The sequence below is a fragment of the Perissodus microlepis genome, chromosome 12, assembly GCF_051167445.1.
Source record: "Perissodus microlepis isolate ML-2025 ecotype Zambia chromosome 12, ASM5116744v1, whole genome shotgun sequence".
Lineage (NCBI taxonomy): Eukaryota > Metazoa > Chordata > Actinopteri > Cichliformes > Cichlidae > Perissodus > Perissodus microlepis.
Genome location: NC_140472.1, coordinates 32015693 through 32042011, shown reverse-complemented (window position 1 = coordinate 32042011; position 26319 = coordinate 32015693). Strand labels below are relative to the sequence as shown.

Sequence of the window (26319 nt, the reverse complement as noted above, 5' to 3'; positions counted from 1 at the left end):
CACATTTATAATGACGTGCTGTAGGTGCAATGCTTGCATAACCTAACAGGGAACTCACCAAGCTACATTTTCCATTTAAAATATATTTTTCCATGTTTTCTCAGAGCTGAATGCAATACTTTTTCTGAGGAATCCAACATGACTTTAACCACCGTGATTTGCTGGGACGGAGGGCAGTGCTGACACAATCTAAACCTGCAGGCCAGTTTGTCAGAGCAGATTTAACTGTAACTGAATGCCAGAAGAGAGAAGAGTCATCTCTGCTAAAAAGCAGTTTTAATGAGGATCTGTCCCGGCTGATGACGGCCACAAAGATGTCTGTCTTATGCCAATCCAATGCACTGAGGAGTCTCAACACTCTATCTATATCTATTTGTTTCTACTGTCTGTTGTGGTGTTTGATTGAAGCGAATGTGAAACAGTTATTTGGAAAGAAAACGGCTTGCATGCTGTGCGCTGATCCTTCTGCACAGCTAAGAGACAAATGTGTTTGCGTTTGTTGGACTTGTTGAATAAACTGACTGAAATTTTGAGTTTAATCTTAAGAAATAAAGGCCTTCTTCAGAATTTCTGTGGCAAGTGAAAATGTCACATCAGATGAACAACGGACTTTATAGGATTTAGCAGAAAGAACCTTAAGCAACCGACTCGTCATGAGCGGTATCACCCCCAAAAAAGAAACATTTGACTGTCAAAAAAGGTGCAAGTGTTGATTTTGAGTGTAAATTATTTGTATTGATTTATATATCGCTGTGCAGTTGTTGCAAAAAAATGCAAAAAACTTAAACAAAAGTGGAAGCGAGTTCAAGAACAGCACATCAGTTTCTTACACTACAATCCAAGCAAACATATTAAAAATAAGTCTGATTTTGCCAGAAAACCCTAAGCAAGTTAGCAAAGGCTGTACATTGAAGTATAGAGACCTCACTAAGAATTTGGGGGTTGGCGAGGTAATTTCAGGCTTAAGTCTGGGATTTAATTGCTGTTTCAAGAGCAAATTATGTTTGTGATGAGAGAACAGTATGTAGAAAAGCAATTGAAGTAAAAAATATTAATATTTGTATATAATAAGGAGTAAGGCTTAAATCTTCCACAGAAAGCACTGATGTGTGTTTCAGGCTCTGATCTTGCAGCTTGTTGTGCTGATGCGTCAGCTGTAAACAGATTTTGTGTGGAGATCCAGAGGGAGATGGAAGCATCCTGTCAGCCCTTGGCTCGAAGTCAGGAGCCATGTTCTGGATGACACTCCGACTGAAAAAACAAGAGCTCAGATCAGTCAGAGCGAAGCAGAATGTGAGAGATACAGAGGAGGACTGAAGGCATCTGGTGGGTATCATGACGCCGTGTCACATCAAGTATTCTGCAGTGCCTGAACTGGAGTGGAACATGTCCTGGAGGACAGATACTCGCCTGCTTAGACTATGAAGAGTACGAAGAAAAGCACAGACACAGATAACTTTATTTTAGCCCATTTTCAAACTTCAACAGGGCTCTGTTATCATTTTAATTATGAAAAAATGTTACTTTTTGTTTGCTCTTTTAAAAAACAAAATTAAAAACACAACACACTTCATCCCCGCACAGTTGGTTAATATAAATGCTGTGTGATACTCAGTTTTTCACAGTTTAGGTCATCATTTAACAATTGCACCTTACATTTTCTTAACAGAGGCACTGAACTGGTGATACTTTTTTATCCGCTTATTAAATACTTGTTGTTGTTATCAGCTTTATAAAGGAGCAAATTCTCTTCTTTGTGTCCCTGTTAAATGAAGAAAATAATTTCAAATCCTTCTTTGCACATAGAAAGTCCTGAATGTTTAAGCCCTGTCACATTTTAAAGTACTCACCACATCATACTATTCCAAAAGGACATTTTGGTCTGAGACTGCAGGCTTACATGTGGTGCCTAGAGTTTCTAAAATTAGAAAGAGAGGCAGAGACTTCAGTTATCAGACTCCTCTCCTGTGAACCGGCTTCCAGTTTGGGGTCAGAATTTCCTTTCTTGTGTAGCTTACAGTTAGCCTGGTTCTTACTGAACTATCCCATATGGGTGCATAAATAGGTTGAGACTGCCAGGGAAGTTCCCATGAAGCACTGAGCACTTTTCCTCTATTCCCCTCTTTTCATATATTTACATGTGTCATGAATTATTTTGTTTTCTTTCCTCTAGTTTTTGCTTTGTCTTTGGTCTCTTTATGCTCCTTTTCCTCTTCTCTTTCCCTTTATTGCCAAACCTGCCCCTGTCCTTCCCAGAGCCTGGTTCTTACAGAGGTCTCTCCTGTTAAAAGGAATCTGATTTTTAGGGTTTTCTCTCTAACATTATAGGTTTTTGCTATTGCTAGATTATTGCCATATAAATCAGATTGAGCTGGACATACTATGTACATGTATATAAATTGCAGACAGGCTTTTCAAGTTTCAGTTTCCAGGCTGAGAAATCCACACCTTTAATTTTGATAATGGAAACAGATTTTCAGTTGCTGGTTATTCTGACGTTACTGTGTGACCCACTGAATTCCTCATCTGTACTGGACTTTGCCTCGTCAGTGCTTCAGTGTCTGTTACCTGACCTTGGCAGGTGCACCTGCTGTAAGCTGATCCGTCGCCCCGAAGTGGAGATCAATGTGGATCTCCACATCAAAGTGGACGACTTACACCGAAAGCCTGTTTGTCTTATTGAGCGATGCCATTAAACGGCCAGTGAGAGGAAGAGGATGGAGAGAGGCAGCGTTTGAGTGTGGAGTCATGTGTCCGTCCTTTCACTGAGGTTTAAATAGCATCATGTTCACAGTTTAATGTAGTCAAAATGGAAGCAACTAACTCAGCTGTGACCCCAGTGGCACTAGCAAACACTCTGTTAGACAGCAAATTCGGACCACTTTAAAGTTTTCTTATGTTGTAAGTAGATACAATTTTGGAACTTCATCAAAAATCTTTTTCCTCATCCTGTAATGTTCATGTAGAAACATCAAATTTAAGGTGAATCTCATCGGCTGTGGAGTTGAGCTATATGAATAACCTGACCTCCAGTGGTGGGTGTGTCATCCCCCTCATCACCGGACTCCACTGCAGTGTCAGTGGGAGTCAGGAGATCCTCAGTGTTCATTCCACCACCCGACTATATCCTCAGTTGAAGTCAGCAATGCCCCGTCCACTCTCTACACAATGAATCTGTTTGCTCAGCTGTAGACTGTAAAATATTTTTCTTATCAGTTTTGTGGTTAACATAACAAAATCTGAAGCTGCCTTTTTTATGTCAGCACTTGACAATTAAGTCAACTCAGTGAGATACAACTGAGGGCTCCAGCTGTGAGAAACAAATATGAGGACTCTCCATCTGTGTCGTATTAGTACCTTAGTGCCTCTGGTGAGGTCCATTTACACACTGGGTCATTAGTTAGAGAGATCTGTCACTCCCAACTGATGTGTAGCAAGCAGTGTTACTGTAAGTAAGAAGTGTGGTTTAGCCCTAAGAATAACAATTTTCCTGAACCCAACTAAGTAGGTTTTAGTGCTTAAACCTAATTAAACCAAATGTCATAGACAGTAAAAAACTAAATTAACAAAACCTGCAAATTCCAAAACATAAAGGTATCAGTGGGGCACAAACCTGCACCTTATGCCAACATCACCCCGTCTGTCTAACGTGGAACATTTAAGTAAAACTAGACTGTTATCTCTCAGCAGCGAGGCAAGAACACTAAATGAGGCCTTGAATTAGTTTATACACTGAAATGTTAGCTCTATGACAAAAAATAATAACAATGTTTTGCAATATTCCTTAAAAAAACAAACACCCCCCACTAATGAGTTAGAAGCATGATTTTAAGAAGCATACGAGCATGATCCAAGCCTATTTTGGTGTATCAAAGTCTATAAGCAATTTACAACTTTAAACTCAACATCTGTTCTCTGGCCTGAAACAGCCTAATAAAAGACACAGTTTGTCACTGTGCTGTCACTGTTCCAGCTTTGGCCCGAAAATCTTCACTTTTTGCTGCTCGGAGCAGAGGCTTCCTCAGGGAGCGGCTGCATGCTGAAAGAAAGAAGCACTGCAAGACCGCAGGAGCAGGAGAAAAGACGAAAAATAACCTCTAACATCTCAACTCCATTAATATTACACGCTCGTGTCTGTACAATACAGTGGAATCTCAGCCTGCTTTATCCTCTAAATAATTCACGCAATAAAATCTTTTCTTTCTATAAAGCCCTTAAACTCGTCTCTTCTTGGTGCCGCTCCAAGTGTAGTATGGGAAAAAGAGACTGTGGCAGACTGCGAACAAAGAGTAACACAGAAGAAACAAAAACTTATATTTATTTGGAACAAAGACAGACATATTCCAAATCTGAGCTTTGTTGCTTCCTTGCTGACTGAATACAAATATATTTTTGATATATCTTTCGAAAAGTCAGAAAGTATGGAATTATTTATCTATATCTATTTTGGAGGAATTTTAATCCTGTTGGGTCATTTTAAAAATAAAAACAAAAAACTCTTCAGTCAACAAATTTAAATTTTTCTCTATGGTAAGTCAAATTTTATAATTATGTTGCCTGTTTAAACACAAAAAAGGTGTGAAAGTTTTATGGACATTAAAATCACTTTCAGATTAGAAAACAAACTTTTTCTGCAACATAAACTAAACATCTGTCAGTTTTTGTGAAATTGTAGCTCCATAAAAATTCCTTGGACACAAGATCACATAAGACGAACAAGTTCAGCTCTAATATGGGTGTTTTGTCCCTTGAAGAGCGAATATGAAGAGCAAACTAAGGGAATTAGATTTGATACAGACATAAATTAATTCAATTTAAGCTGTTAAAGAAGAAACATAAGACATAAGAAACAAAACTGACACTTTTCTTTTTGTTTTTAGTTGTCTCATAGCCAAGTTATCCCTTATTAACAACTGTACACTTTTTTTTTCTACATTTAACAAAGAAATTTGTATTAAGAGCTAAAGTTTAGCTTTAGTAGGGGCCTGATTGCTTTAAGTGACAGATGGAATCTGACTAAGACAGCTGTAAACATCTGTTAGACTTCACCTCAGCTTCAGTTGCACAGATGCAGCTTGCTAGCAAAGCTTGTGTTAGCTAATTAATTAGCTTTCCACCCTCTTTAAATATGGCTTCCGTTTCCAGAAAACCAAGTCCAGAAAAGTCAAGAGACCAGTGGGTGATAAAACGGAGAGTCTATGCTGTTAACTAACACAAAATATTAACATAATTTAGGGTAAAACACCTTCACAGTTCAGATCTGTTCACATGTTTTGACCGAAGATTACTGGTGACTTTTAAGCTTTAAGCTGCTGGCTTTAAAACTGAAAAAACATTCTCAGTATCCTATAATTATATATAATTATATGTATATATAATTGTGTATTTCACACAGTTTTATATATGTTACGAAAATTAGTGAGTTTAGAAGATTTTTTTTTTTACAAAGTAATTTAGTGTCGAATATTTTCATATACTGGAAAATGTTCAACGTATTCTAAGAAGAGGGAAAGTAGATTATTACAATTCTTTCTATTCCCCCCCCGAATCTACCTGGATTTTACCTGTTTCTGCAGCGCGCTGCTGTGACGCACGTCGCGTCCTCTCTCGGGTCAGCATCGGAAATATGTGCTGCTACACAGACAGGATGAGACCGGATCCAGTGTGCACAGCATACACCTGCAGTTACTTAGAAGCGGACCCGACCCTTCCTCCTCCTCTCTCGTGCTTGGGATCAGCCGCTTTTTGAAGATTTTGTTGGGACCAAAGCCAAGAGAAAATCTGGGGACCTGAAACTCGCACTGGGAATATTTCCAATCAGATTTCGGGATTTTTCAGCTCATGAGCGCTTTTGTACCTCCAACTTGCAACACAGCCAGTCATGAAAAAGTAAAAGAAGAAAGTGTGAGAAGACAGCTCCTCGATGAAAAAGAGCTGTATTGTTTTTCAGAATTGCGTTTTTACGCATATGCGTCTCAAACCTTTCCAGCTGTGGAGTGAAACACAGGCTGTGAAATTACAGAAGATATTTGATATTTGTCTTTCTCTAACTGAAACACAAATCTCTACTCCTGGTTGTCATGGCTCACACCAGCGCGCGGATGTGAATAAAGATAAACTCACAGATTTACAGATTGGGTAACATCCAGCTTAAACGCGACTTTGCTTTTCCGTCACCTCTGGTCACAAAACGGGACATTCTGAAGCGGAGGTGCCGTGGTTAACGCCATGAGACCATCCAAATACTAATGTGATGGGTAAGATTACCACTTAATGCACACATCGCCTGTCACGTTAATAAATCAAACACCATCTAGCCACGCATTTTCTTCCTCTTATCAGGTCTCCAAAAAACGCTTCCCACTGTGGGGGCATGAAAAAGCCATTTTAAACCAATTGTAGGGTCTTAATTAGTTTTTTTTCCTCCAAATTTGTGGATAACTTTGTATTTTCATTTAGAACATAAGAATCTGCAAACGCAGCTCAGATGATGAACGGACGGAATGAAAGAGTGTTTAATGAAGAGAACCTGATGTGCGTTGAACCGCAGCTTGTACGCAAAATAATTCAATTCAATTCAATATTATTTATAGAGCACCAAATCACAACAGCATTCCCATAAAGGCGCTTTATATGGTAAGGTAGACCCTACAATAATTATTATAATGCTGGGTAATAATTGGATCATTAACTTCACTGTATTTACTGGATTATCTTCACATTCTACAAACAGAAAGTCAGTCATTACTTATGTTTTATAAAAACATGTTAGATTCATGATCCTACTCAGTTCTTTTGTATGAAAAGATAAGAAATCAGATTCATTCATTTTGCCTCTGTTTTCCTAGTTGAAATCATACATTTAACTACAAATTTACTTCTTCTTTTTTTTTCAAATAAGAAACTCTGAACATTTCCTTGGTTGTTTAACAAATGTTTTAATCGTCTGAATGTAATCTAATCAAATGGTTAAAAAAATCAAGAACTGGGTATATTTTCATAATTTTCTGGCTCAGACTCTATATGATGTTTGTGCATTTGAATCACACACTGTGATAGAATTTGAGTGGAAACTAACTGAAAGGGTTGAAGGAGAAAACCAGGTTTAATAGAACGGTCTCTTTATAACATAACTAGCACTGCATTAGTGCATTTTTCAGCACCTTTTCCACCTTCCTGCCCTCTTTAACACAAGCCAGTTACTCAACAAATTACGGCTCTGTCGAAGAAGCCACAGATGTTGGATAAACTGACAATAATTGTTATTATTGTAAATTTAACTTTTGTTTTTTGTTTTTTAATTGGTTCTGTCGAGAGTAAGAAACATCTAAAAGAATCTGTTTTGACATACGAGTGAAACTTTCTGTTTTTCCTTTACCTGCTTCACAATGTGAATCTCCATCACCAATGAAGAGAAATGCAATAACATCATTTTGGTGATAAAAAATCAGCCTTTCCATTACAAATAAACTCGTGTAAAGAATTTTCTAAAATTAAGAAGTGCAGGAAAAAGGTTTTAGGATATTATTGTGCTTTTCTAGAACATGTGCACAAAAATAGGTTGAAATATTTATATTTTTCTGGTTTTAAGAAAATTTCACTTCTGCAGCCCATTTCCTGGCAATAAATATTTATGAAAGCTGGGTTAACATATCAGATTTATTTTCATTTTTAAGTCTAATGAAGAAGATATGTTGTGCTTAGTTGGAGTGAAGCGCTCAGCAAGCACTGAAGGGTGGACTGATGGCTGTTGACCTTTGAGTGTGTGTGTGCGAGTGTGTGTTGTGTTTGGTCATTTGTGTATAATGCTGACTGGCTGTGTGGGTGTAAATGACTCTCCAGCCCTCAGGGGTGACAGGGTACTGTCACTATGGAAACCCAACGCAATAGCCAGTGATGAGTTGATCCTCAGCCTGCTGATGAGGGAGCTCATCAGCTCAGAGTGTGTTGTATAAAATTTCTGAGTGGCTTCAAGTTCAAACGTGTCCGACTTTGATCGTATCACAGCACGCTGACATACTGTCATCTTCAGCCTGGAGCCTTTACAGATTACAGATCATATGAAAATGATGCTGAGAGTTCAGATGGATTACGATGACAAAATGCGTGTAGCATGAAAGTGTGGTCAAGTAGACCTGTGGTAGTGCTTTTCTGTGATGTGTAAGTAACAGAGAGAGTTTAATTCATGTATTAGTATTTGGTTGCTATAAATTATGATCCATAGGGTTTTTAATTTTGGTTTAAATGGCTGTGACAGGCCTTTATCAGAAGAAACGTGCATGTAGTGAATGTGTGTGTGAATGGGTGGATGACAGGTTGTGTAAAGCGCTTTGGGGTCCTTAGGGACTAGAAAAGCGCTATACAAATACAGGCCATTTACCATGTAAGTAGGTCAAACATAATGAATATTATATTATTATATATTCAGTATATAATAATATTTATTATTTACTGGGAACTGCTCAACTTTTAGCTCCTTAAATTATTTTCATACCAAAAAGTGCTCTAAAAAGATCCATAAAGCAGACTTGTCACATCTTAGTTTTCTAAACCAAAGTTTGCACTCAACTTTCCATTTATTTATTTTTAATTCTAGAAAGTACCTTTGTATTTGTATGTTTCTCCTGTTTGTCCAGTATCATGCAATCTTACAGCTCCACAGAACATTTATGACATCTGGTAGCTTCTAGGTGGATTACCTCCACTCTCTGGTGATGAAGTGAAAATCAGGTTGGCTTTAAATATGGCACAATCCCTGTAGACACCCAAAGAAAATGACAAACATGGTGCACTAAAAGTACTTTTAGAAGTACATTTTTCCAGACACTTACATTTACTGAAATTTACTTGAGTAGGGTTAGGGGTTGGCACTTCTGCATGCAGTCAAGTTCTATAGAGTCTTGCTAATGACCTACTAATTGTATTCAGGTGTGTTGCAACAGTCTCAGGACACTGGCCCCTAAGGACTGGAGTCCGAGACTCCTGCATATGCAAGCTGTATGCTAGCTTTTACCTGTGGTAAAAAAATAATTGTACTTTTAATCCAATTGCCTGACAATTATAAGGCTTTTTGTGAGGCACAAACAGCATGTTCACCAGTTTTGATGTGTTAAAGTCTAGCACTTTATTAATCTGTCGCCTAACACTTATGGAAAACATTCCAGTACTAGACTAGCATAATTTCCACTTTGTTGAGTACTCAAAGTACTTGCTGCAAAGAACAAACTCAAACTGCTGAGCAATGGACGATGATTAAAGACTCATATTCAGGATCCACCAATGAGGAAGTTTTTTCTCCCTGATGAAGCTTTGGACAGTTTCAGAGAATTTGTAATGTATTAAGATTTTAGCTTTATGTTAGTTACATCTCCTTTCATGTTACTGTCTGCATCTGCCTGCTGGCATTTTAGTGTCTGTCATGATTTATTTTGTAAATCATCAAGAAAACTCAAAGTCATGATGTAACATTGGACTGACTGACTGCTGTCATTCAGTTGCCTGCAAGGGGAACTTGTCAGATTTCCTTCTGTTGACGCATTAAATGGTTGACAAACATTTGCTAGTGACTCAATAGTGTTTTAATTTTTCTTTCAGTTCACTAATACACATGTAATTCTGCTTTGGGACCATAAATATATTGAATATGAATGAAAAGCAAATGATACAATGTAATGATATAATGTTTCTGTTTTTCTCTTATATAGTTTGAAAGAGACAAACTAGATTAGGTATAACCTTTTTCCAATTTCTAATCTGAAAACAGTTTAGTGTATGTTTGTGCGCCAATGGCTGCTTTATTGTTTAATTCTCAGGTTGTTTTAAGTGCATTTAGCTGAATGCCTTCAAGTAACAGGCGCCAAATGTTTAATGGACAGTTAGCCTGTAAAATACTGACAAGTGAGGCTTGTTTAGATTTTTTTTAACCTTCACAACGTGTCTGAGAAGCCCAGTTGACCTGAACACAAAGAAATTATACAATTTCTATTAGAAACTTATACATTTGTACACCTCCTGATTATTGTTCTTTAATAATCCAGACACGATGAAAGGTATGACTAAATGTCCACTTCAGACTGTGACACAGTGGAACTCAACTTGACAATATTTCTTACGTGATTTCAGTGCCAATGTGAAAACTCTGAGAAGAGCTGCTTCAGTGGAAAATCCAGATTAAAATGTCTCGAGGATGCTTGATTATGGTTTGCCATGTAAAACTCAGCTCTCCTTAAAGTCTGGATCAAGTGGGAAATGCATTTTCTTCCTTGGACCTCTCGATTGTTGGCCGGCTTTGCACTTGGCTTACTGTGACTACATTTTCTGACCAATTAGATTACTGACAAAAATGAAGCATAAGAATCAATAAGCGGTATTTTCTGTAATGGCTGCTGGCAAGAGTTCAAACATTTTAGAGCTTCACGGCAGAGCCATAAAGTATAGTTGTAAAAATGTAACAGCAACATCATTATCTTTCCTACAGCCTCCCCACCCACCATCTGCATCCCCTTTCTCCTTATATATCATCATCATCTCTTTTAATTTTCCTTCCCCGTCACTATGCTCTCTTCCCCATAACATGATTTTCCTCATTACCTTCTTTTTCTCTGACCTTCTTCATCTTTGTGTATCCTTCACCCTGCTTCTTTCCCCTCCTCTCATTATCTTCTTTCCATCTGTTCTTTTGCACCTCCTGGATGACCTGTGCCTCTCTCTCTTCTTCCTTCTCTTGCTCCATTTCCAACCCAATCTCTTCTCTAATAAGCGTTTCCTGCATAGAAACCCTCACTTTTTCCCAAAAGAGCTCTTGGGTAAAGCCAAAGGGAAACTGCCAGCGTTGTAATAAGTTTAGGTTTTTAAATGAGTTATTTTAATGAGGGTTTCAGTTACTCGACTATAACAAACATTCCTGTTTACAGAGAATTGAAAAAATCCACAGATTTCTGTCAAATATCATAACAAAGACTCATTGCAGACTCATTGCTCTTATGCTGACTAATTGTCCTTACGCAGGTCAGTCACCAGCCAAATCCCAGTGTGAGTCAGGAAAACACTGCTAATATTCCCTCTGTGGTCTCCTTCTCCCTTTTCCCTTCTCTTCTGAGAAAAGTTTAAAATAATTTTAAACTTAAGACCTTCTCTCCATCTGGATTTTGATTGAGTTTCCTTTAAAGCAATCATACATATGTTGCTTCCGTGTTTGACCATTTAACCAGGTTCAATCACTGATCTGGGTTTGCACCCCAAACCCAGATAAACTGCCAAAAATGGCAGTCCGGATGAATAATTACTGGTTTCTCAGTCATGTGTGAAGTCCTTTAAACTACTCTAACCAAAAAATAAACTCTGACTCATTGTTTTGATTGCAGGGTGTTGATGGAGAGGATTTCGGATGTCAGCCGGGACAGTGGTCATCGCAGGAGGAATTTTGGCTACAGTCATCTTACTGACGATCGTCGCTGTGCTGTGTTTATGTAGGTTGCAGGTATGATTGTCTCACTGTTCATTACACATCTAAAGTTTAACAGAATGCAAAATGCACCTCAGCACCGTATTCATGAAAACAAGAAACTTGACAAATGTTCACACATGTAAACAAATGGATGTGTGCAGTGCAAAAAGCTGGGAGTAATTTGCTGCCGCAGACAGTTTTCCTAATTATCAAAGCAGTCCAAGTGGAACATTTCTGTGTTTACTTTTAGCCAGACTGGATTTGTGTAACAATCTTGCTTTTTTTTTTAGAAATCTACAGCTGACATCCAAATAGTGCCACACAACCTGCCGAGACAGAGCATACTCACTAATAACAAATAACTCATGTTGAAATAATCCTCAACTGTAAGACCTTTAAAACCGAATGGGACTTTTTCTGAGACTTTCAGAAACTCACATCCACATGTTTTCTTCCTGAGTGAGTCCTAGCAGTTAGCATGTAAGGTTGCAACTGTAGTTTTAGGAGTGATGGATGCTTTTTGTAATCACCTGCCAAATATCATTTGAAAGTGATGGTCTGCAAGTGCCTTTCATGCTCTCACAGAGACGCCAAGTATATGCTAGCTACTTCCTAGCTTTGAAAGCTCCTCAGCTGGCAGTTTGTTCTTCATCTTTGTGATTCTGTTTACACCTGATTTCTTCCATGTTACCAGTAGGTGGTCATAGATAGACGGTTCATTGCTTTCATGAAAATGTTAAGATTCAGACAAAGACAAGCCAACTAGCTCACTACACTCGCTCGCTATCTTTCAAAGTTACACAAACCAGCTTGTTTTTTCATGCCCTATATTTACTGTGGTTTATACTTATAGTTAACACGGATCCGATTGGTTGAAACATGTGATTTGAAACTCTCCAAAAGTTGATTCTGTTCATCTGGACGTAGCGTTTTCTCCAGATGAACAGAATCAACATTTGGAGATTTACTTACCTGGATGATTGAGAATGCATCAAGACATTTGTTTTGAAAGTGCTCATTCTTTTCTCCTTTTGTCTTTTTAAATGTTTGACTCTCACCTGGTCCAGTATTACTGCTGTAAGAGGGAGGAGTCTGAGAAGGGGGAAGAGGAGGAACCTGAGCTCGCCACCATGTCGCCGTCTCGCCCCCTGGCTCTATCGGCTCCTCCTACGCCTCCGACGCCAGAGCAATACAGTGACGAGCCCGAGACGTACCCTCCCACTTTCCTCACTGAAGCCAACGGCCCCGTCAGCTACTCGCCTCCGCCGCCACGCAGGTGCTATCGCTCGCATGCCTTCTGCCCTTCCTGTGCCCGCTGCTCACTGCCCTTCTACTTGCAGCACCCAGAGAGGCTGTGCAATGGCGGTCGCAGGATCAGCTACAGGACTGTGCAGCAGCAGGACATGGAGTTGCCCATGGACTTGGCCAGCTTCTACCAGAAGCTGAACCTCATCCGCCAGGTCACCATGAAGGAAGTAGTCACCCACAGCGTCAGCACCGACGTTTAGGAAAGCAGCACCGCTGATTTAAATGATTCGATACACATTCAATTATTTCAGCACTTTGCTGTCAGTGTTAAACTGATAAATGGCTTTTAGACCAAACTTCAGGGCAGCGATGATGGAAATTCTGCAACGCTAAAGCAAAAAGGTGAATGCATCACTGAAACACACGAAGGGACTAATTTCAAAAACTGCTCCTTTTATTTGCTGAATAGCTAGGTAAGTAGCTACTTAACATATCTGCTGTCAAAGCATAAACAAGAATCGACAAAAATCGACACAGATTTCATTTGTTTAAATGCACCACACCAGTGCGAACAGAGGAGGTAAGATAAGTCTGGTTGTGTGGATATTAAAGCTAATGTCAGACCAAAACCAGCAAGTATTATGTGAGTGTATCAAAGCCTGCTCTCTCTGTCCCACAGAGCGCCACTGTTGTTCCTAAAATAGTTAGATATCTCACTGTTGACCTCGGTGACTTGTTCTTTCATTAGCATGAATGCAAACATTGTAGCACACATAGGCCTAGCCCCGCACACCATCCTGCTGTCACAAAAAACCACTGAAGCACCAAATGTAGATTAATCTGTCACTGAAAATAGTCCCCAGCTATTGGTCTGTTAAATCCAACGACTGAGGAAATAATCTTTTCAATAGAGAGTATTTATTTGTATGTAAGCTGTTTTTCAACTCTTACACACTTAGTTTAACTTCAGGTAAAAGCTCATAACTGCACAGACACGGTCTCTTCCTTTGAAAGATTGATGGCGTGTTGAGACCAAGCGCACGGAAAACTTTTCACGCAGCGATTAAATAGATTCATGCCATAAGAGGCCATGTGTTCAAAATTTTTTTTCATTTTTAGCAAAAACATATGCGTCACACAGAGTTGAGATTGAGCACTGGAAATCAGAAACAAAAGACATGATTTTACAAGCTGTAATCAGAACAGCGCAGTTTCATAAAAAACAAAAAGTCTACCCAGTTTTAATTTGGGCTCATATTCAAGTGTATCTCCTTGTGCACCTATGGACTGATTTCATCCTGGCTTCTATTGTTTTTCATGCAGTGTATGCTGGATCTCCTTCACTGTGCGAAAACGTTGATCTTAAGAGTTCATTTTATTTTGGTGGTAAAAATCCCAGTGAGGCAAATTTGGTGAATGACCGCGTTGCTGTGGAGTTTTCAATGCACTCTGCACTCTGAGCGGACACATCACGGCACATAAAACCACACCACAGACCCTCTGACTGGTCTCCCTCAGACTCCCCACGTTGAATTCATGAACTCATGATTAATAAACTGAGCAATTCTGCCTTTGAGCAGCTTCTTGGTCATCACCGAGTGCTGATCGCCTTCTTGTGAAATTTGGGTCGGTTTTAAACAAAAGATGTTTGACCTCTGCCAAAGTTTAAGGTCACAGTGTAAATACCCAAAATGAGACTTCCGTGACAGGGTCTAAAAATCGCAGCTATTCGGACGTGCCTGAGAAGATGATTATGAATGGGAGACTGGCTAGATTGATCACACCTTGTATAAAGAGACAGAATTTAAAAAAACAGAATGTGCAGAGGAGGAGAAGAGGATGACCACAGAAAATTCCTGGATGTAGTGAAGGAGGACATGCAGAGGGTGGGTGTGACAGAAGAGGATGCTGGGATATGGTGATGATAGAGGCAGATGAGCTGCTGTGGTGACTCCTAAAGGGAGCAGCTGTAAGAAGAAGAAGATACATAAAAATGCATAAAAGCTCAAATAATTTCTCATACAGATTCTGGTTGATATTTGTGTTCATTGGTGTAGCTGTCACACAGGGTCAACACGGGGTTGTTGGTTTTTTTGTTTGCCTTCCGACATCAGAGACTGGAGAGCCAGGCTGTGATATGTCAGTATGTGACTGTTTCAGTACTAACAGAGAAAACTAACATTATTTTAAAGGGCTTTTCTGGAGCATTCAGTGATCCAGTGACTGTGAATTATGAGGGACAACATTTATATCCTGTTAAGACATCATGCTGTCGATAAACGCTGTTCTCCAACTTAGATATTAAGTATTTAATACCTAAAAGAGGAGGAATGAATTGTATATACAGTATTTAAGGGGAAAAGATACAGATATATGTCAAATATTCTTGATGACAGAGCAGTAGATCCAAATTATATTTTACAAATTTTACATCCATAGAGAGAAACAGCTCTACAGCTCCTGGACTCATTTCTTCTTCTTTCACAAAACAACACGGATGCTGACACATTTATCGGATCAGAAACTTTGTTTGGAGCAAACTTTCACTCTAGCAACATGTATGATAAAATATTACGCTGCTAATCAAAAAGGTTTGTTCTCATAGGCTCACGGAGAGACTGGGTGTATTTGCCTGTCTGTCAAACAGTGCACAACCTGCAGTGCTGTGATCTGAAACATATATTTGGAAATCTTTTAGCAGAAGACTTTTACTATATGACGAAAACTTATGAGACTGTATATGTATATATGTATATCTCCAACTGCATTGCTGGAGTCTGATATTTTTTGGCCACCTTTTTTGAGCAAGAAGGTAAATCTAACCAAGAGCAAGAACAGACCACACAGTTATACAACCGAAACTAACCAGCCATGCCCTCAATCATACACTGCTTCACAATTCACTCTAAATGAGACCATGATTTAAAATAAACCTCATATTATATCAAATAAATAAAGGCTTGAAACTAGTAATAGAAGCTATCAATTCAGGAAAGCACTGTCCTTCACAACCAGAGCAGTTGCTCCATGATGGTCATTAAGAAATATACAGTTTTACTTAGTTTAGTGCAGTATTACTGCAATAAAAAAACTGTTTGTACACTGACACAGCTAAACTGACTGCACAGTAGTTCTGTTCAGTTTTTGGTAAACATTAGCAAATAATCCTTCACTTTTCTAACAAGCTTCAAGCCGGATGGATGGTAGAATCACAGCCATAAAGACAAAAACAGAGAGGCACATCATCCAACTCCTGCCCCCTCGTCATAGTGTGGTCTGTGCCAGCTGGTGCTGAAGCCACCATCTTTAGTCAGTGCATTTGGTTTGTTTCTGTCCTCTGCTCACTGTTTCACTTTGTTTGTGTGAGGTGCTTTTAGTCCTTCAATTCACTGCATCAAAAAATAAATGAACATATATGTGCAGCATCTACACATCTTTCATTACCTCATACATGGATTATTGTCTCTAAGTTTAATGTCCACAGAAAAACCATGTTCCATACATTATGTATCATATGGTCATCCCATGATTTCTCCATGCAGCCTCCAGAAAGCTGAACATGCTTAGAAAAGATGTCAAGACAAGTTATATTTTTATTTGGTCGTCCTAAGTAAAGCACTGTCCTCACAGCTCCTTCTGTTCTGTGTGAGTTTGGGTCATGGATTGCTTCTGCTCATTGAGGAATGACACTATTCAGGGTAAGAGAACATATTTGTGCCACTTAAGGTGTTTTCCGAGATACAGCTGCAGGTTGCTCACTGTGATGACTGCAGAGTTTTTATCCACAGCAGTTCTTCATTTTTTATTTTATTTTTTATTTTTTTAGAAAAGATTGAAACTGTTGCTTTGATTTTTTGTCTGCTTCAGTAGTTGATGTGTTTCAATTATCCTGTCAGTGCAGCAGATGAGACGTTTGGGTCTGTCAAACTGGCCAGCAGGAGGCGTCAGTCACCTCTGCAGCCAAACCTTTGTTTACTGTAGCCGCTCTGTGTGTCAAGTTCATTTACTGTGTTAATAAAATGATGCAAAACTTTGGGGTGTCGGTGTAATTCCCTCCAGAAGAAAAGGACCAAAGCAAAATGTGCATTATTTCATTGACTTGTCTACATCCAAAACAGCTTCAGAGAGGAGAGGGGGGTCTTGGAGAAGAATGAACACAACGTCCTCAGCACCACTTTCACACTTTACGTTACTCTGTATGAAAAAAAATAACTACACTTACTCACATATTGTAGTTACAGTATATTAGCCCAGCTAAATTACAGACCATAGACTCAGTTTTAGGACTCTGAACTAGACTAAATTAGAATATGCCGCTCCGTCTGCTACAAATGAAACTCTTACACTTTCATGTCATTTAAATTGCAGTTTGCTTTTAGCCCTTGGACCCAGATTTCTGTGCTGTTTTAGTGTCTGCATTTCTTATTCTTGAAGTTGTTGAGCTTGTGGTTCCTGTTTGCCTTTGTTGTTATTTTTTTACAAGATGTTTGGGTTGTGTGATATTATCTTATTTCTGTGGTCTCTGTGTCGATTTTGTTATTATGACAGTCTCCCTGTTTATGCCTCTCTTTGTCTCATCTTCATGCTCAGGCTTAGCTGTTTACTTCCTTACTTTTTACTTCCTGTTTTATTTTTTAAGGTTAGTTTTCTTTCGTGTCTTATATTAATTTTACATTCTGCCCTGATTGTCTTCACCTGTGTTCATTTCTTTTCATCTTTGTCTCTTTCTTCTTCTGTCACGTCCCAATCAGCTCTCAGTGTAAATGTAGCCCTATTTTCCCTTTTCCTTTGTGATAAGGCATCTGATAGACGGCTCATTTTTGCTTACTGCATGTGGTTTTCTCTCATTTGCTCCTTCGTATAGCTGAACTTTAGTTTATGGCTTGGATCTTTAGCATTTTGCTAAGTAGACCAAAGATCATGGCCTTTGTTTTTAATTTTGAGAGCATACTGTATTTGGGTCGTCTATACTGCACAGCCTTGACACATATCTTTGACACCTCCTGTCAAATCCATAAGTATTTGAGATAATAACCCTCAGCCGCTACAGTGGAGTGGCCTATAGACCTGGTCCCTGTACTACGAAGCAAGTTCACATACCCGGGATATCTGGCTTCACTTAACCTAACAATCAGGCTAAGCAGTCAAGGTGGATATCATCTTAATAAGATGAGCGAGTTCACGTGACCTGGAAACATGACGAGAACTCAACACACAACCTGACACTGGACAAAGGAAGACACAGGACTTAAATACACACAGGAGGTGATCAGGGGAAGTGGAAACACCTGGAGAATCAGCTGCGTAAATATAAGTAAATGAGACTTAAACATAAACAATGAATATCAAAGTATAAGAAAACTCAAAACCCTGGGTCAAATGACCCAGAACCGTGCCATAACATTTGAATATTAATGTGTAAGTTCACAGATTTATCAGTATCACATCATTAAGACACAGGATAATCTGATTGATTATAATTCTTATTACATTAAATGAGAGTTTAATGCAAACATGATATGAAGTAAACAAGTAAAAACAGGTGGGAGTCAAGGACAAGGAGACATGTGCCACAGTGCAGTTCATTCATTCACAGTTCACATCTTGCTATGATATAGCAACGCAAACAAGCCCAGTAAACCCTTTCTTTTCAGTTTCAAGTCTTCTGTTATAGCCATCTAAAGATATTAACTCTTCCTAAGATGAAGAAGATTATTTTGGCTGCTCCTGTATTCACAAAAGATGATTTGCAGACTATTCTTTGTGGCAGTTGCCCTTCGTGACACAATTTTATTGGAGATTATGTATCGGAATTTCAGGAGCGGGATCACGCCTCCAAACACATATATAGGTTCCCCCAGTTCTGCAAGCTGTTCATTCTTGTTTACGTGCCCCACCGTCCCTCCCTCCTTGTTCTCAATTCTTTAACTTCTTCCTTTCTATTTAGTGCATGGGGATCTGCCAGGCCCAGGAGCCATCGCCAGTCCCCTTCGAGGCCTTCCCCAAACTGCAGCTCAATTCATGTCAGAGCATTCACTTTTACCTACTAAAACACTGTCAAACCTAAAATAAGGACGTGGGCCCAGATAGTGAACGGGAGTTTGGGTCTCCTCCTGAGTTTTAACAGGCACTTGTTAGGTAAATGTGTAAAGCACCACACTACAGGACCAACAGACTAACCTTTCTTAAAGATGTGCGATTGCCCCAGTCTAATTGAGGCTTTGGAGATATTTGGCTAACAACAAACTACCATCCTCTGAACTGGCACGATAACTAAAAGTAGCCAGTCCCAGTTGTGTTTTAAGAAAAAGAAATCTTCAAGTCAGACAAATCTTGTTGTGACTATGTGTTAAAATGTTCCCACAGATTTCTTTCTACAGTTTGTTACTCAAATGAAAGCTGAGATTTGGCAAATTAATGTGGTATCCATTCCTGTAAAGAAAAATATCCAAAGTGCAAAAGTTAAACATGAGAGAGGCGAAATGTTTGAACTGTTATTTAATTGAAATACATGTCAGTACCATTAGGTTTTCAGTTTATTATCAACAGTACACAAACTCCATATTTAGTTTTGTACAAAGAGGTATCGGCAATATAAAAACACAGTACACATTAGTTAGACATACACGTACACGTCTTCTGAATACATTTCACCCATACTTCAAGTTTCAGGGATCTCTCTGTCTGTGTTCGGATCAACTCTCTCCTCCTCTGTCGCGCACACAGACCAGAGCTGGTATCAGTTGACCTGATGAATAACCATAGACTGGCATCAGGAGCGTCACGCTAAATGAAAATGTTCTATCACTAATAAATATGCTTCCATATCCTGCAGGCACGCCGGTGTGGCGTCAAAAGGCAGGAGACGGAATGGAAATATAAGCTATATATATATTTATATATATTTATATATATTTAAATTTTTTTTTTACTTCCTGTTTGGCCATACCAGACGCTAAAACTGAAACACATTTAAATAATATTTCATAAACAGTATCTGTTTTAAATATTCTACTCATGCAATATCTTCAGTTGAGAAATAATTTAATAGAGCTCTTCCTTGCAGCGATAACAGGAGCATGCTGCTAACTGGTGATAGAGGTTTGTGAGACCGCTTTACTGTTGACTCCGTTGTGTCTCCAACTCCGCATGTTGTTTAGCGCAAATTTTCTAAAGGAACTGAAATGATGGACCCATAAATATTCAGTAACAACTGGTACAACAGGGTCTGCAGGGTTAAATATAAAGAAAATAAGAAGAAATATGATAATAAGGGAGAGGCATGCTCTGCTTTATTTTCCCCGAGGGGCTGATAAATGATAAATGTGCCAAAAACGGCGCTTCCTTGGTTCACTACTAGAGGCTGGGTCAAAAAGTGAGTGAGCTCAGGAGCAAATTTAGAGGGCACACAGCTCTGACTGTGAGAACAGAGGCTCCGATCACCTGCTGTTTATACCTGCTGTTACTGAGATGCTGCCACAAGGGTCTTTATAAGATACGTGAGGATTATTTTGAAATATTACTCATGCAAAGCTACTCTGGTAGAATCTAAAAATACAAATATTGACTGGAAAAGAGCAGAAAGGAACTATTTAATATTTGATCATGCATTGTGTCGGAAATCCTCTCGAAACAAGAAGAAACTAAAAACTTTTTGTAGCAGTGAAGCAGAAAAAAGAGACGTTTGTTTACTTGTCCTCATTAATTTCAAAGTGCCTCCCAAAGTGCACATTTCTTTTGTCTAATTTTGTGTGAGAACACTGCAGCTGATGTTGTAACATCAACAGGAACTGACAGGACTTCATTTGAGATCATTTAAACTGACCCATCTAAATCCAAGTTATCTGAGGAACTTCGTCTTTTTAAAAAAGCCAGACTGACATTTATCTTTCCCTCATTATTCACAGTAACTGCTGTACAGCTGAATGCCGGAGTTGAGAGTCGGGGTGGAGAGAGGCTGCGGCGTCCTCGACTAGGAGGCTGGAGGTCGAATGGCGCGGCAGGAGTGGCAGCAGGCCTTGCTGTAGTACCAGTGGCTACACAGGTTGACCTTAAGAGCTAGCAGGCAGTTGGTGGAGGGCCGATCCTGACAGCTCTCATCTGGGAAACAGTCAGACTCACAATTAGTCCTGGAGGCAACTTTCAAACAGCTGTGGAGATTATACTCCACTCTGAGCTGTCTATCTTTCTTCAATACTGCCTCTGCCAAAACTGGCAGACATGAGTAAAAAAAAAAGCAGCTGGCAGTTCACTTATAACACCTGCAAGACTCATTAGGAACAGTGGTTAGGAGGGAAGTAGCAGATTCTCTTTGTTGTTACCTGGAGGCTCTGTGGGGCACGGCTGCAGAGTGCAGGTCTGTTTGGCCACTGGTTTGGTGAGGGGGTCACAACCTCGGACCAGCTCCCTGCCCTGGTAACACTTCACGTCCCTCATCCTCACACCGATGCCACATGTCTTAGTGCACTGAAGGCACATGAAGCCAGAAACACAGTCATTAAACACATCTGTGTTGCTGTTATCCTAATTTATCTTCATTTTGAGAGCTTATTTCACACTCGAAGACTTTCTGTGGAGCTCACCTCAGACCAAGGGGTGGTGTACCATTTGAAGCATGGCCTCTCGAAGCAGGTGTTCTCTTCTTCAGGCTTCTCGTTCCCCACACATGCCTCCTCATCGAAGATCTGGAACTTTCCTCCGCTGATGCCGACGCATTGAATGATCCTCCGTTTCACACCACGACCACAGGTTGTGTTGCACTGCAGTTAAAGGTAAAATCTTTGTAGCATTGTTAACATTAAAAAGGGACTTTATGCATTTAAAGTTTCTTCATAAAGCTCTGCAAATATTTCATAAAAAATTATATCCTTAGTTTATTTGTCTTGGGGTTTTTTTTGTTAATGAACAGTCTGGAAAAATGCAAAAGTTGCAGTGCAAGTTGGGCCTTTTGTTTTATAGAGGAAATGTTCACCCTGTGAATATATTCAGAACCTAACAGATCTTCCTTGCATATTCATGAAAATGATAACACTATCTCCAAACATGCTCCTTTTCTTTTTGTTTGAACTGTTACCACTGTGTGAAATATTAAATGCTGTTAGATTGCATTATTTTAAGAAACCCCATGCTTGTAACAATTCTTTGGCTATTCGGTGACAGGAGAGGAAAGTCTTTCAGAGAACAACAATTAAAGAGTCTTTGGGTGAGCACTGACTGTTTAGGGTGTTGGATGAAAATGTCCCAACATTTGCTGTCTTCTTTATGATTACCGTCTGTTGATATCCTGAAAGTGGTCTGTAACTGAGTTGGTACATGTGACTGATACATGTTAAAGTAACATCCACCTGAATGGCAGGAAACCAATAACTGTGTCTGGCTGCCTTCCCTTCTGCACTCACACGTACACTTAATGTAAATATCAATTCGTTCTCTTCCGCTTTTCAGGGTCGTGGGGAGGTTGGACCTTATTCCAGCTGTCTTAAGGCGAGAGGCACAGTACACCCTGGACAGGTCTGCCGCAGGGCTAACACACAGAGACAGATAACCATTCGCACTCACATTCACACCTATGGGTGATTTAGAGTTCCCAACTAACCTATAGCCACTACTGCATGTCTTTGGACATCTTTAGTGTCTGATTAAGGTTGTCTGATTAAATCTGATTAAGGTGACAGACCTGGTCACCCTAATCCAAACTAAAACTAAACTAAAACCTAACCCTTACAGGCTGCTCCACAAGAGGTAATGATGAGAAAGTTCCATATGCAGCTTTTCAAATGAGTTAGTATTGAAATATAAGACTGCCTGTAAACAAGGTTTCCAAGCAGGGAGACCAAAACCCTAAGCTACTGCAGAGGTGACAGGTTCATATCCATTCCTATATTTTTAAAGGAATAACGCAGGGGGCATCCAGAATTGGACCAGAGACCTCGTGATGTGCAGTCAAATGCTCTTCCACTGAGCTACTGCCCATGTCTCACATTTTCCAACAGAAAGCAAATGCAGCATGCATAAGGCAGGGATTATAATCTGTTGCAGACATATGCAGACATCACGGGTGAGGAGTCTCTCTGAGTACACTCAAGTCTGCTCAAAACCACCTGAAGGGCAGATGGATAGCTCGTGCACTGACAAATAGTGTCTCAGTGGACAAATATGAACTTTCACAAAAAAATGTGCAGGCAAGCTAACATCTGCACATATCCAAGTCACTCAGACCCAAGCAGACCCTAGCATGCTCACTGAACTGTATGCTCTAATACATGTTAAAACCAGATCCTTAGATCAAGGCTGCTACTGGTAGGTTTAGAATGTAGTAACATTTCTTTAGCAAAAGTTTAAAACTAGAGCGAATTAGAATAAAGCCTTAATTAAATGCATTTACGTTTATAAAGGAACTATATCTAAGTGTTTTCATGGGATTAGTCAGTATCCATCCAGAGGAAACAGCTGCATGATCTTTACTCATAAACTAGTTAGAATCCTCTTGTAAAGCATAAATTTCTTTGCCCTTCTATTACTCTAGGCACTGGGATTTGAACCAGAGACTTCTTAAAGTGCAATCAAATGGGCTCCCACTGAGCTATAACTCCAGGTCCCCCCAAACACGTGTGTCATGCTTTTCTGTGATTACAAAAATCACTTAAAATGTGTGTCAGGTCTGCTCGCAGTAACATCTTAATTCAGACAGTGTGTATCCGGGCCTCACCCTCTCCCAGTCTTGACTCAGCCAGTGCGGAGCGCAGTCTCTGTCTCCACAGGGGTGAATGGCTAAGGGCTTGTTCTCTGCTGAGCACTGGTTCTCGGGAACCACGCGACCCTCCGGAGCCTTACAGTACACATGACGCACCATCTTCCCCTGGCCGCACGACCCCGAGCACTGCAACAAACAAAGGTCACGCCCGATGAGTCATTATCAAGCGGGAGCAATCGAGGTCTCATCACAGTTATCTGCAGCCAAGCTTTGTCGCACACAGCGTGAAGTCATTTCAGGTCACCTCACATCATGGAAAATAAAAAATCAGCATGTGAGGCCGTGTTTAGGCAGATGTTAAATAACAACACATGTCAGAGTTTAATATTTACTGCAGTTAAAGTAGTTCATCAACAACACAACAGCAAAACCTCACTATGCTGCGCACACTGAGTTTATTATTAAAAACTATATTTGTTGGTCGTGCTGCGATTAAACTTTTAGACCAGGAGTGTGTAGCTCAATAAGCAAGTTTTGTAGCAACATGGCTTTATCCACGTCATTTACATTTACGAGACAGGCGTAATTTCAAACCAATTTCCTTCCAGTACATCTGTACAGAATAAACTTGTAAATCTGAAGACATCAGAAATGAAAAGTTACATCTGGTTACATCTGTTCTCAGTTGGCAAATTTATGAAAAAAAAGATAAACTTTTTTGGCCTTGTGTTGTGAATTGTGATTTTTGTGTGTCAAAGTGACAGCTCTTTAGTCTTCTGTGTTTTTCCAAGTCGGAGGCTGCGGTTGTAAATTAGTCCTGCGATTTTCCAGACTTTCACTTTGAATGGAACATCGGCAACTACACCTCGTGTCCGTAACACAATAAAAGCAATAAATTCACACTGTGGCACTTAAAAGACGGCTGGGACAGACGAGCTGTTTTTCCAACAACCATGAAAATGATGGAGGAATGTTAGACGCAGGAAAAAAAATTTAAAATAACAGAAAAAGAACGTTTAACTTTGACACGGATTGTAACATTAAAACATAAATTAAGTGTCTTTCCCTTTTTTCACTGTCTGAGATTCCAGCAGGGACGAGAGATAAAATATGCAGATATGGTAATATTTTAACTTCTCATCACTCATGTTCACTGACACGCAGGTTTGTGTAAAGTAAAAACACTCACGGGTCCCCACTCGGACACAGTCCAGTGGCGTTCGCAGGGAGGACCGGTGCAGTTTTTGACGTTCGGCGGTTTGGTCAACGGGTCACATGGTCTGGTCTCATCAGAGCAGCGCACATCGCGGGTTACCTGAGCTTTGCGGCCACATTTAGCAGGACACTGCAATGAGGAAAGCACGTTGATTGGTAGAAATGCATTAATTACATTAAATTCTTTATTGTTTATCTTTGCTTTGAATAAATATCTTGAAAAGACAGAAGAAAATTATTTCAGAATCAGTAGGAACTTTTATGGGTGGCCTAGGTATCACTTTTAAAGCTTTTTCCTCAAAAATGCACAAAACCACCCCAAAAACATGTTTATTACATTTTCCTAACAGCACCGTTTACTGTTCGTATGTAATGTAAAAGAATGAATGACTGTGAAATAACCCAAAAAGTACAAAACTATTAGAAAAACACTGCAGACCTTCAACAAAGACACATGGGGAACAACTGATCTGTAATTAAATGGTCATGTCTGCATTGATCCACAAAGGAAAAAAAACATCAGCATGCATACCCGACATTTCTGTCATTCCCTCTCTGTGTCATACAACCTCTAACAATCTAACAGAGTCACATTTAGGGTTTTTGGTGTCTGTTAAGTGTTTCTGGAGAATCCATCAGTGACCACAATCTGACCACAAGACTGTAGCACACAGCTGCAGCACTCAAAGCTTGACAAGAGAAAGACAGAGACATCTGCACTGCAAGAAAAAAACAAATCCTGCAGAGTGCCGGGGAATGTTTGCACAGAAATCAAATGCAAAAATCCAAACAAACAAAAAAATATGCAAAGTAAAGATACTCTGTATGTTTTAAAGGGACAGTTCACCTCAAAAGTACATGTCTTCAGCTTGTAGTGCTATTTATTCAGCTACATCTACTCAACACACAGAAAAGTAAATCAGATTGTTTTAGTATATTAGTACAAGCTCACATTCCTGGTTTATCATACCTCCATCCACTCGGCCACCTCCCACTGTGGGCCGCACGCGGGGCTCTTGCAGGCTCTTCTCTCCACGGGTCTCTCCAGGTCAGCCATGGTGCAGAGGTCACTGTAGACCGAGCTGTCCAAACCCGGCGAGAGCATCTTCCAGCAGCGCACTTGACGAAACTGGAAACCTTCCCCGCAGGTCCTGGAGCACTCGCTCCAACTGCTCGCCTCCCACCTGAAAGACCGCATTTGTCCATAATTACCAGAGGAAAAGAAGCAGCCACAGTAAGGATCTGTTTATTAAAAGGTTTATGCTCCTCCGGGGGATCGCACCTGGGCTGACATTCTCGGCCAATGCAGAAGTCATGGACCGGCTCTGGTCTGGTCAGAGCGTCACAATACATATCGTGTACTTCCACGCCATCGTAACGAACACATGTGACAAAGGACCTGGAGACTCCTGGATTGAAGGCAGAGTGAACTGATTTATGCAACGCATTTTATATACAAGGGGAAAAAAGCACAGTGCACAAAGAGTATCAAAGTTCTTTTTAAGTGCATTGGATTTCTGTATATTAGTACAATTCCTGTTTTGTCTTGAAGCTGTACTATATTGAAAAAAAAGTCCAGTGGAAATCAAAGTGACCACTAGTTCAGATGAAGTCAAGCTCAGCAGGAATCTCAGTAGATCAGCTTATCCTAAACTGATGGCTTAGGTGTTAGCTGTCTGCTAAAAATCTCTATACTGCATGCTATCTGAGATGCTTT

The 26319-nt window shown here is 39.8% G+C and overlaps 2 protein-coding genes and 1 long non-coding RNA gene across 3 annotated transcripts in view; 1 reads left to right on the top strand and 2 right to left on the bottom strand.

The window, feature by feature from the left end:
• Positions 1-67: 67 nt before the first annotated feature.
• On the bottom strand, positions 68-5654 carry LOC146376672 (uncharacterized). The gene is made up of 2 exons (XR_014801856.1): positions 5565-5654; positions 68-1251 (listed from the first exon to the last, which is right to left on the bottom strand). It is a non-coding gene; the product is annotated as an uncharacterized LOC146376672 (long non-coding RNA).
• Positions 5652-16727, top strand: fam163b (family with sequence similarity 163 member B). Its single transcript, XM_084947176.1, has 3 exons — positions 5652-6257; positions 11364-11479; positions 12514-16727. Exons 2-3 carry the CDS (start codon positions 11387-11389, stop codon positions 12952-12954), a joined length of 534 nt encoding a protein of 177 aa, XP_084803302.1. The 5' UTR covers positions 5652-6257; positions 11364-11386; the 3' UTR covers positions 12955-16727.
• Positions 16728-19177: 2450 nt separating this feature from the next.
• Positions 19178-26319, bottom strand: part of LOC146376670 (ADAMTS-like protein 2) — a 35092-nt gene continuing 27950 nt past the window's right edge. The window contains exons 13-19 of the mRNA XM_084947217.1: positions 25885-26011; positions 25573-25786; positions 24577-24732; positions 23403-23573; positions 21277-21453; positions 21016-21160; positions 19178-20794 (exon numbers count right to left, since the gene is read on the bottom strand). Of these exons, the coding sequence (XP_084803343.1) occupies positions 20667-20794; positions 21016-21160; positions 21277-21453; positions 23403-23573; positions 24577-24732; positions 25573-25786; positions 25885-26011 (1118 nt within the window). The 3' untranslated portion in view covers positions 19178-20666. The remainder of the gene's footprint in view (positions 20795-21015; positions 21161-21276; positions 21454-23402; positions 23574-24576; positions 24733-25572; positions 25787-25884; positions 26012-26319) is intronic.

Bases quoted from the DNA above. Each gene is read 5' to 3' on its own strand.
- fam163b (XM_084947176.1), top strand. From the start codon at position 11,387: ATGTCAGCCGGGACAGTGGTCATCGCAGGAGGAATTTTGGCTACAGTC. The intron at 11,480-12,513 runs GTATGATTGTCT...CACCTGGTCCAG, and splicing joins TGTGTTTATGTAGGTTGCAG to TATTACTGCTGTAAGAGGGA.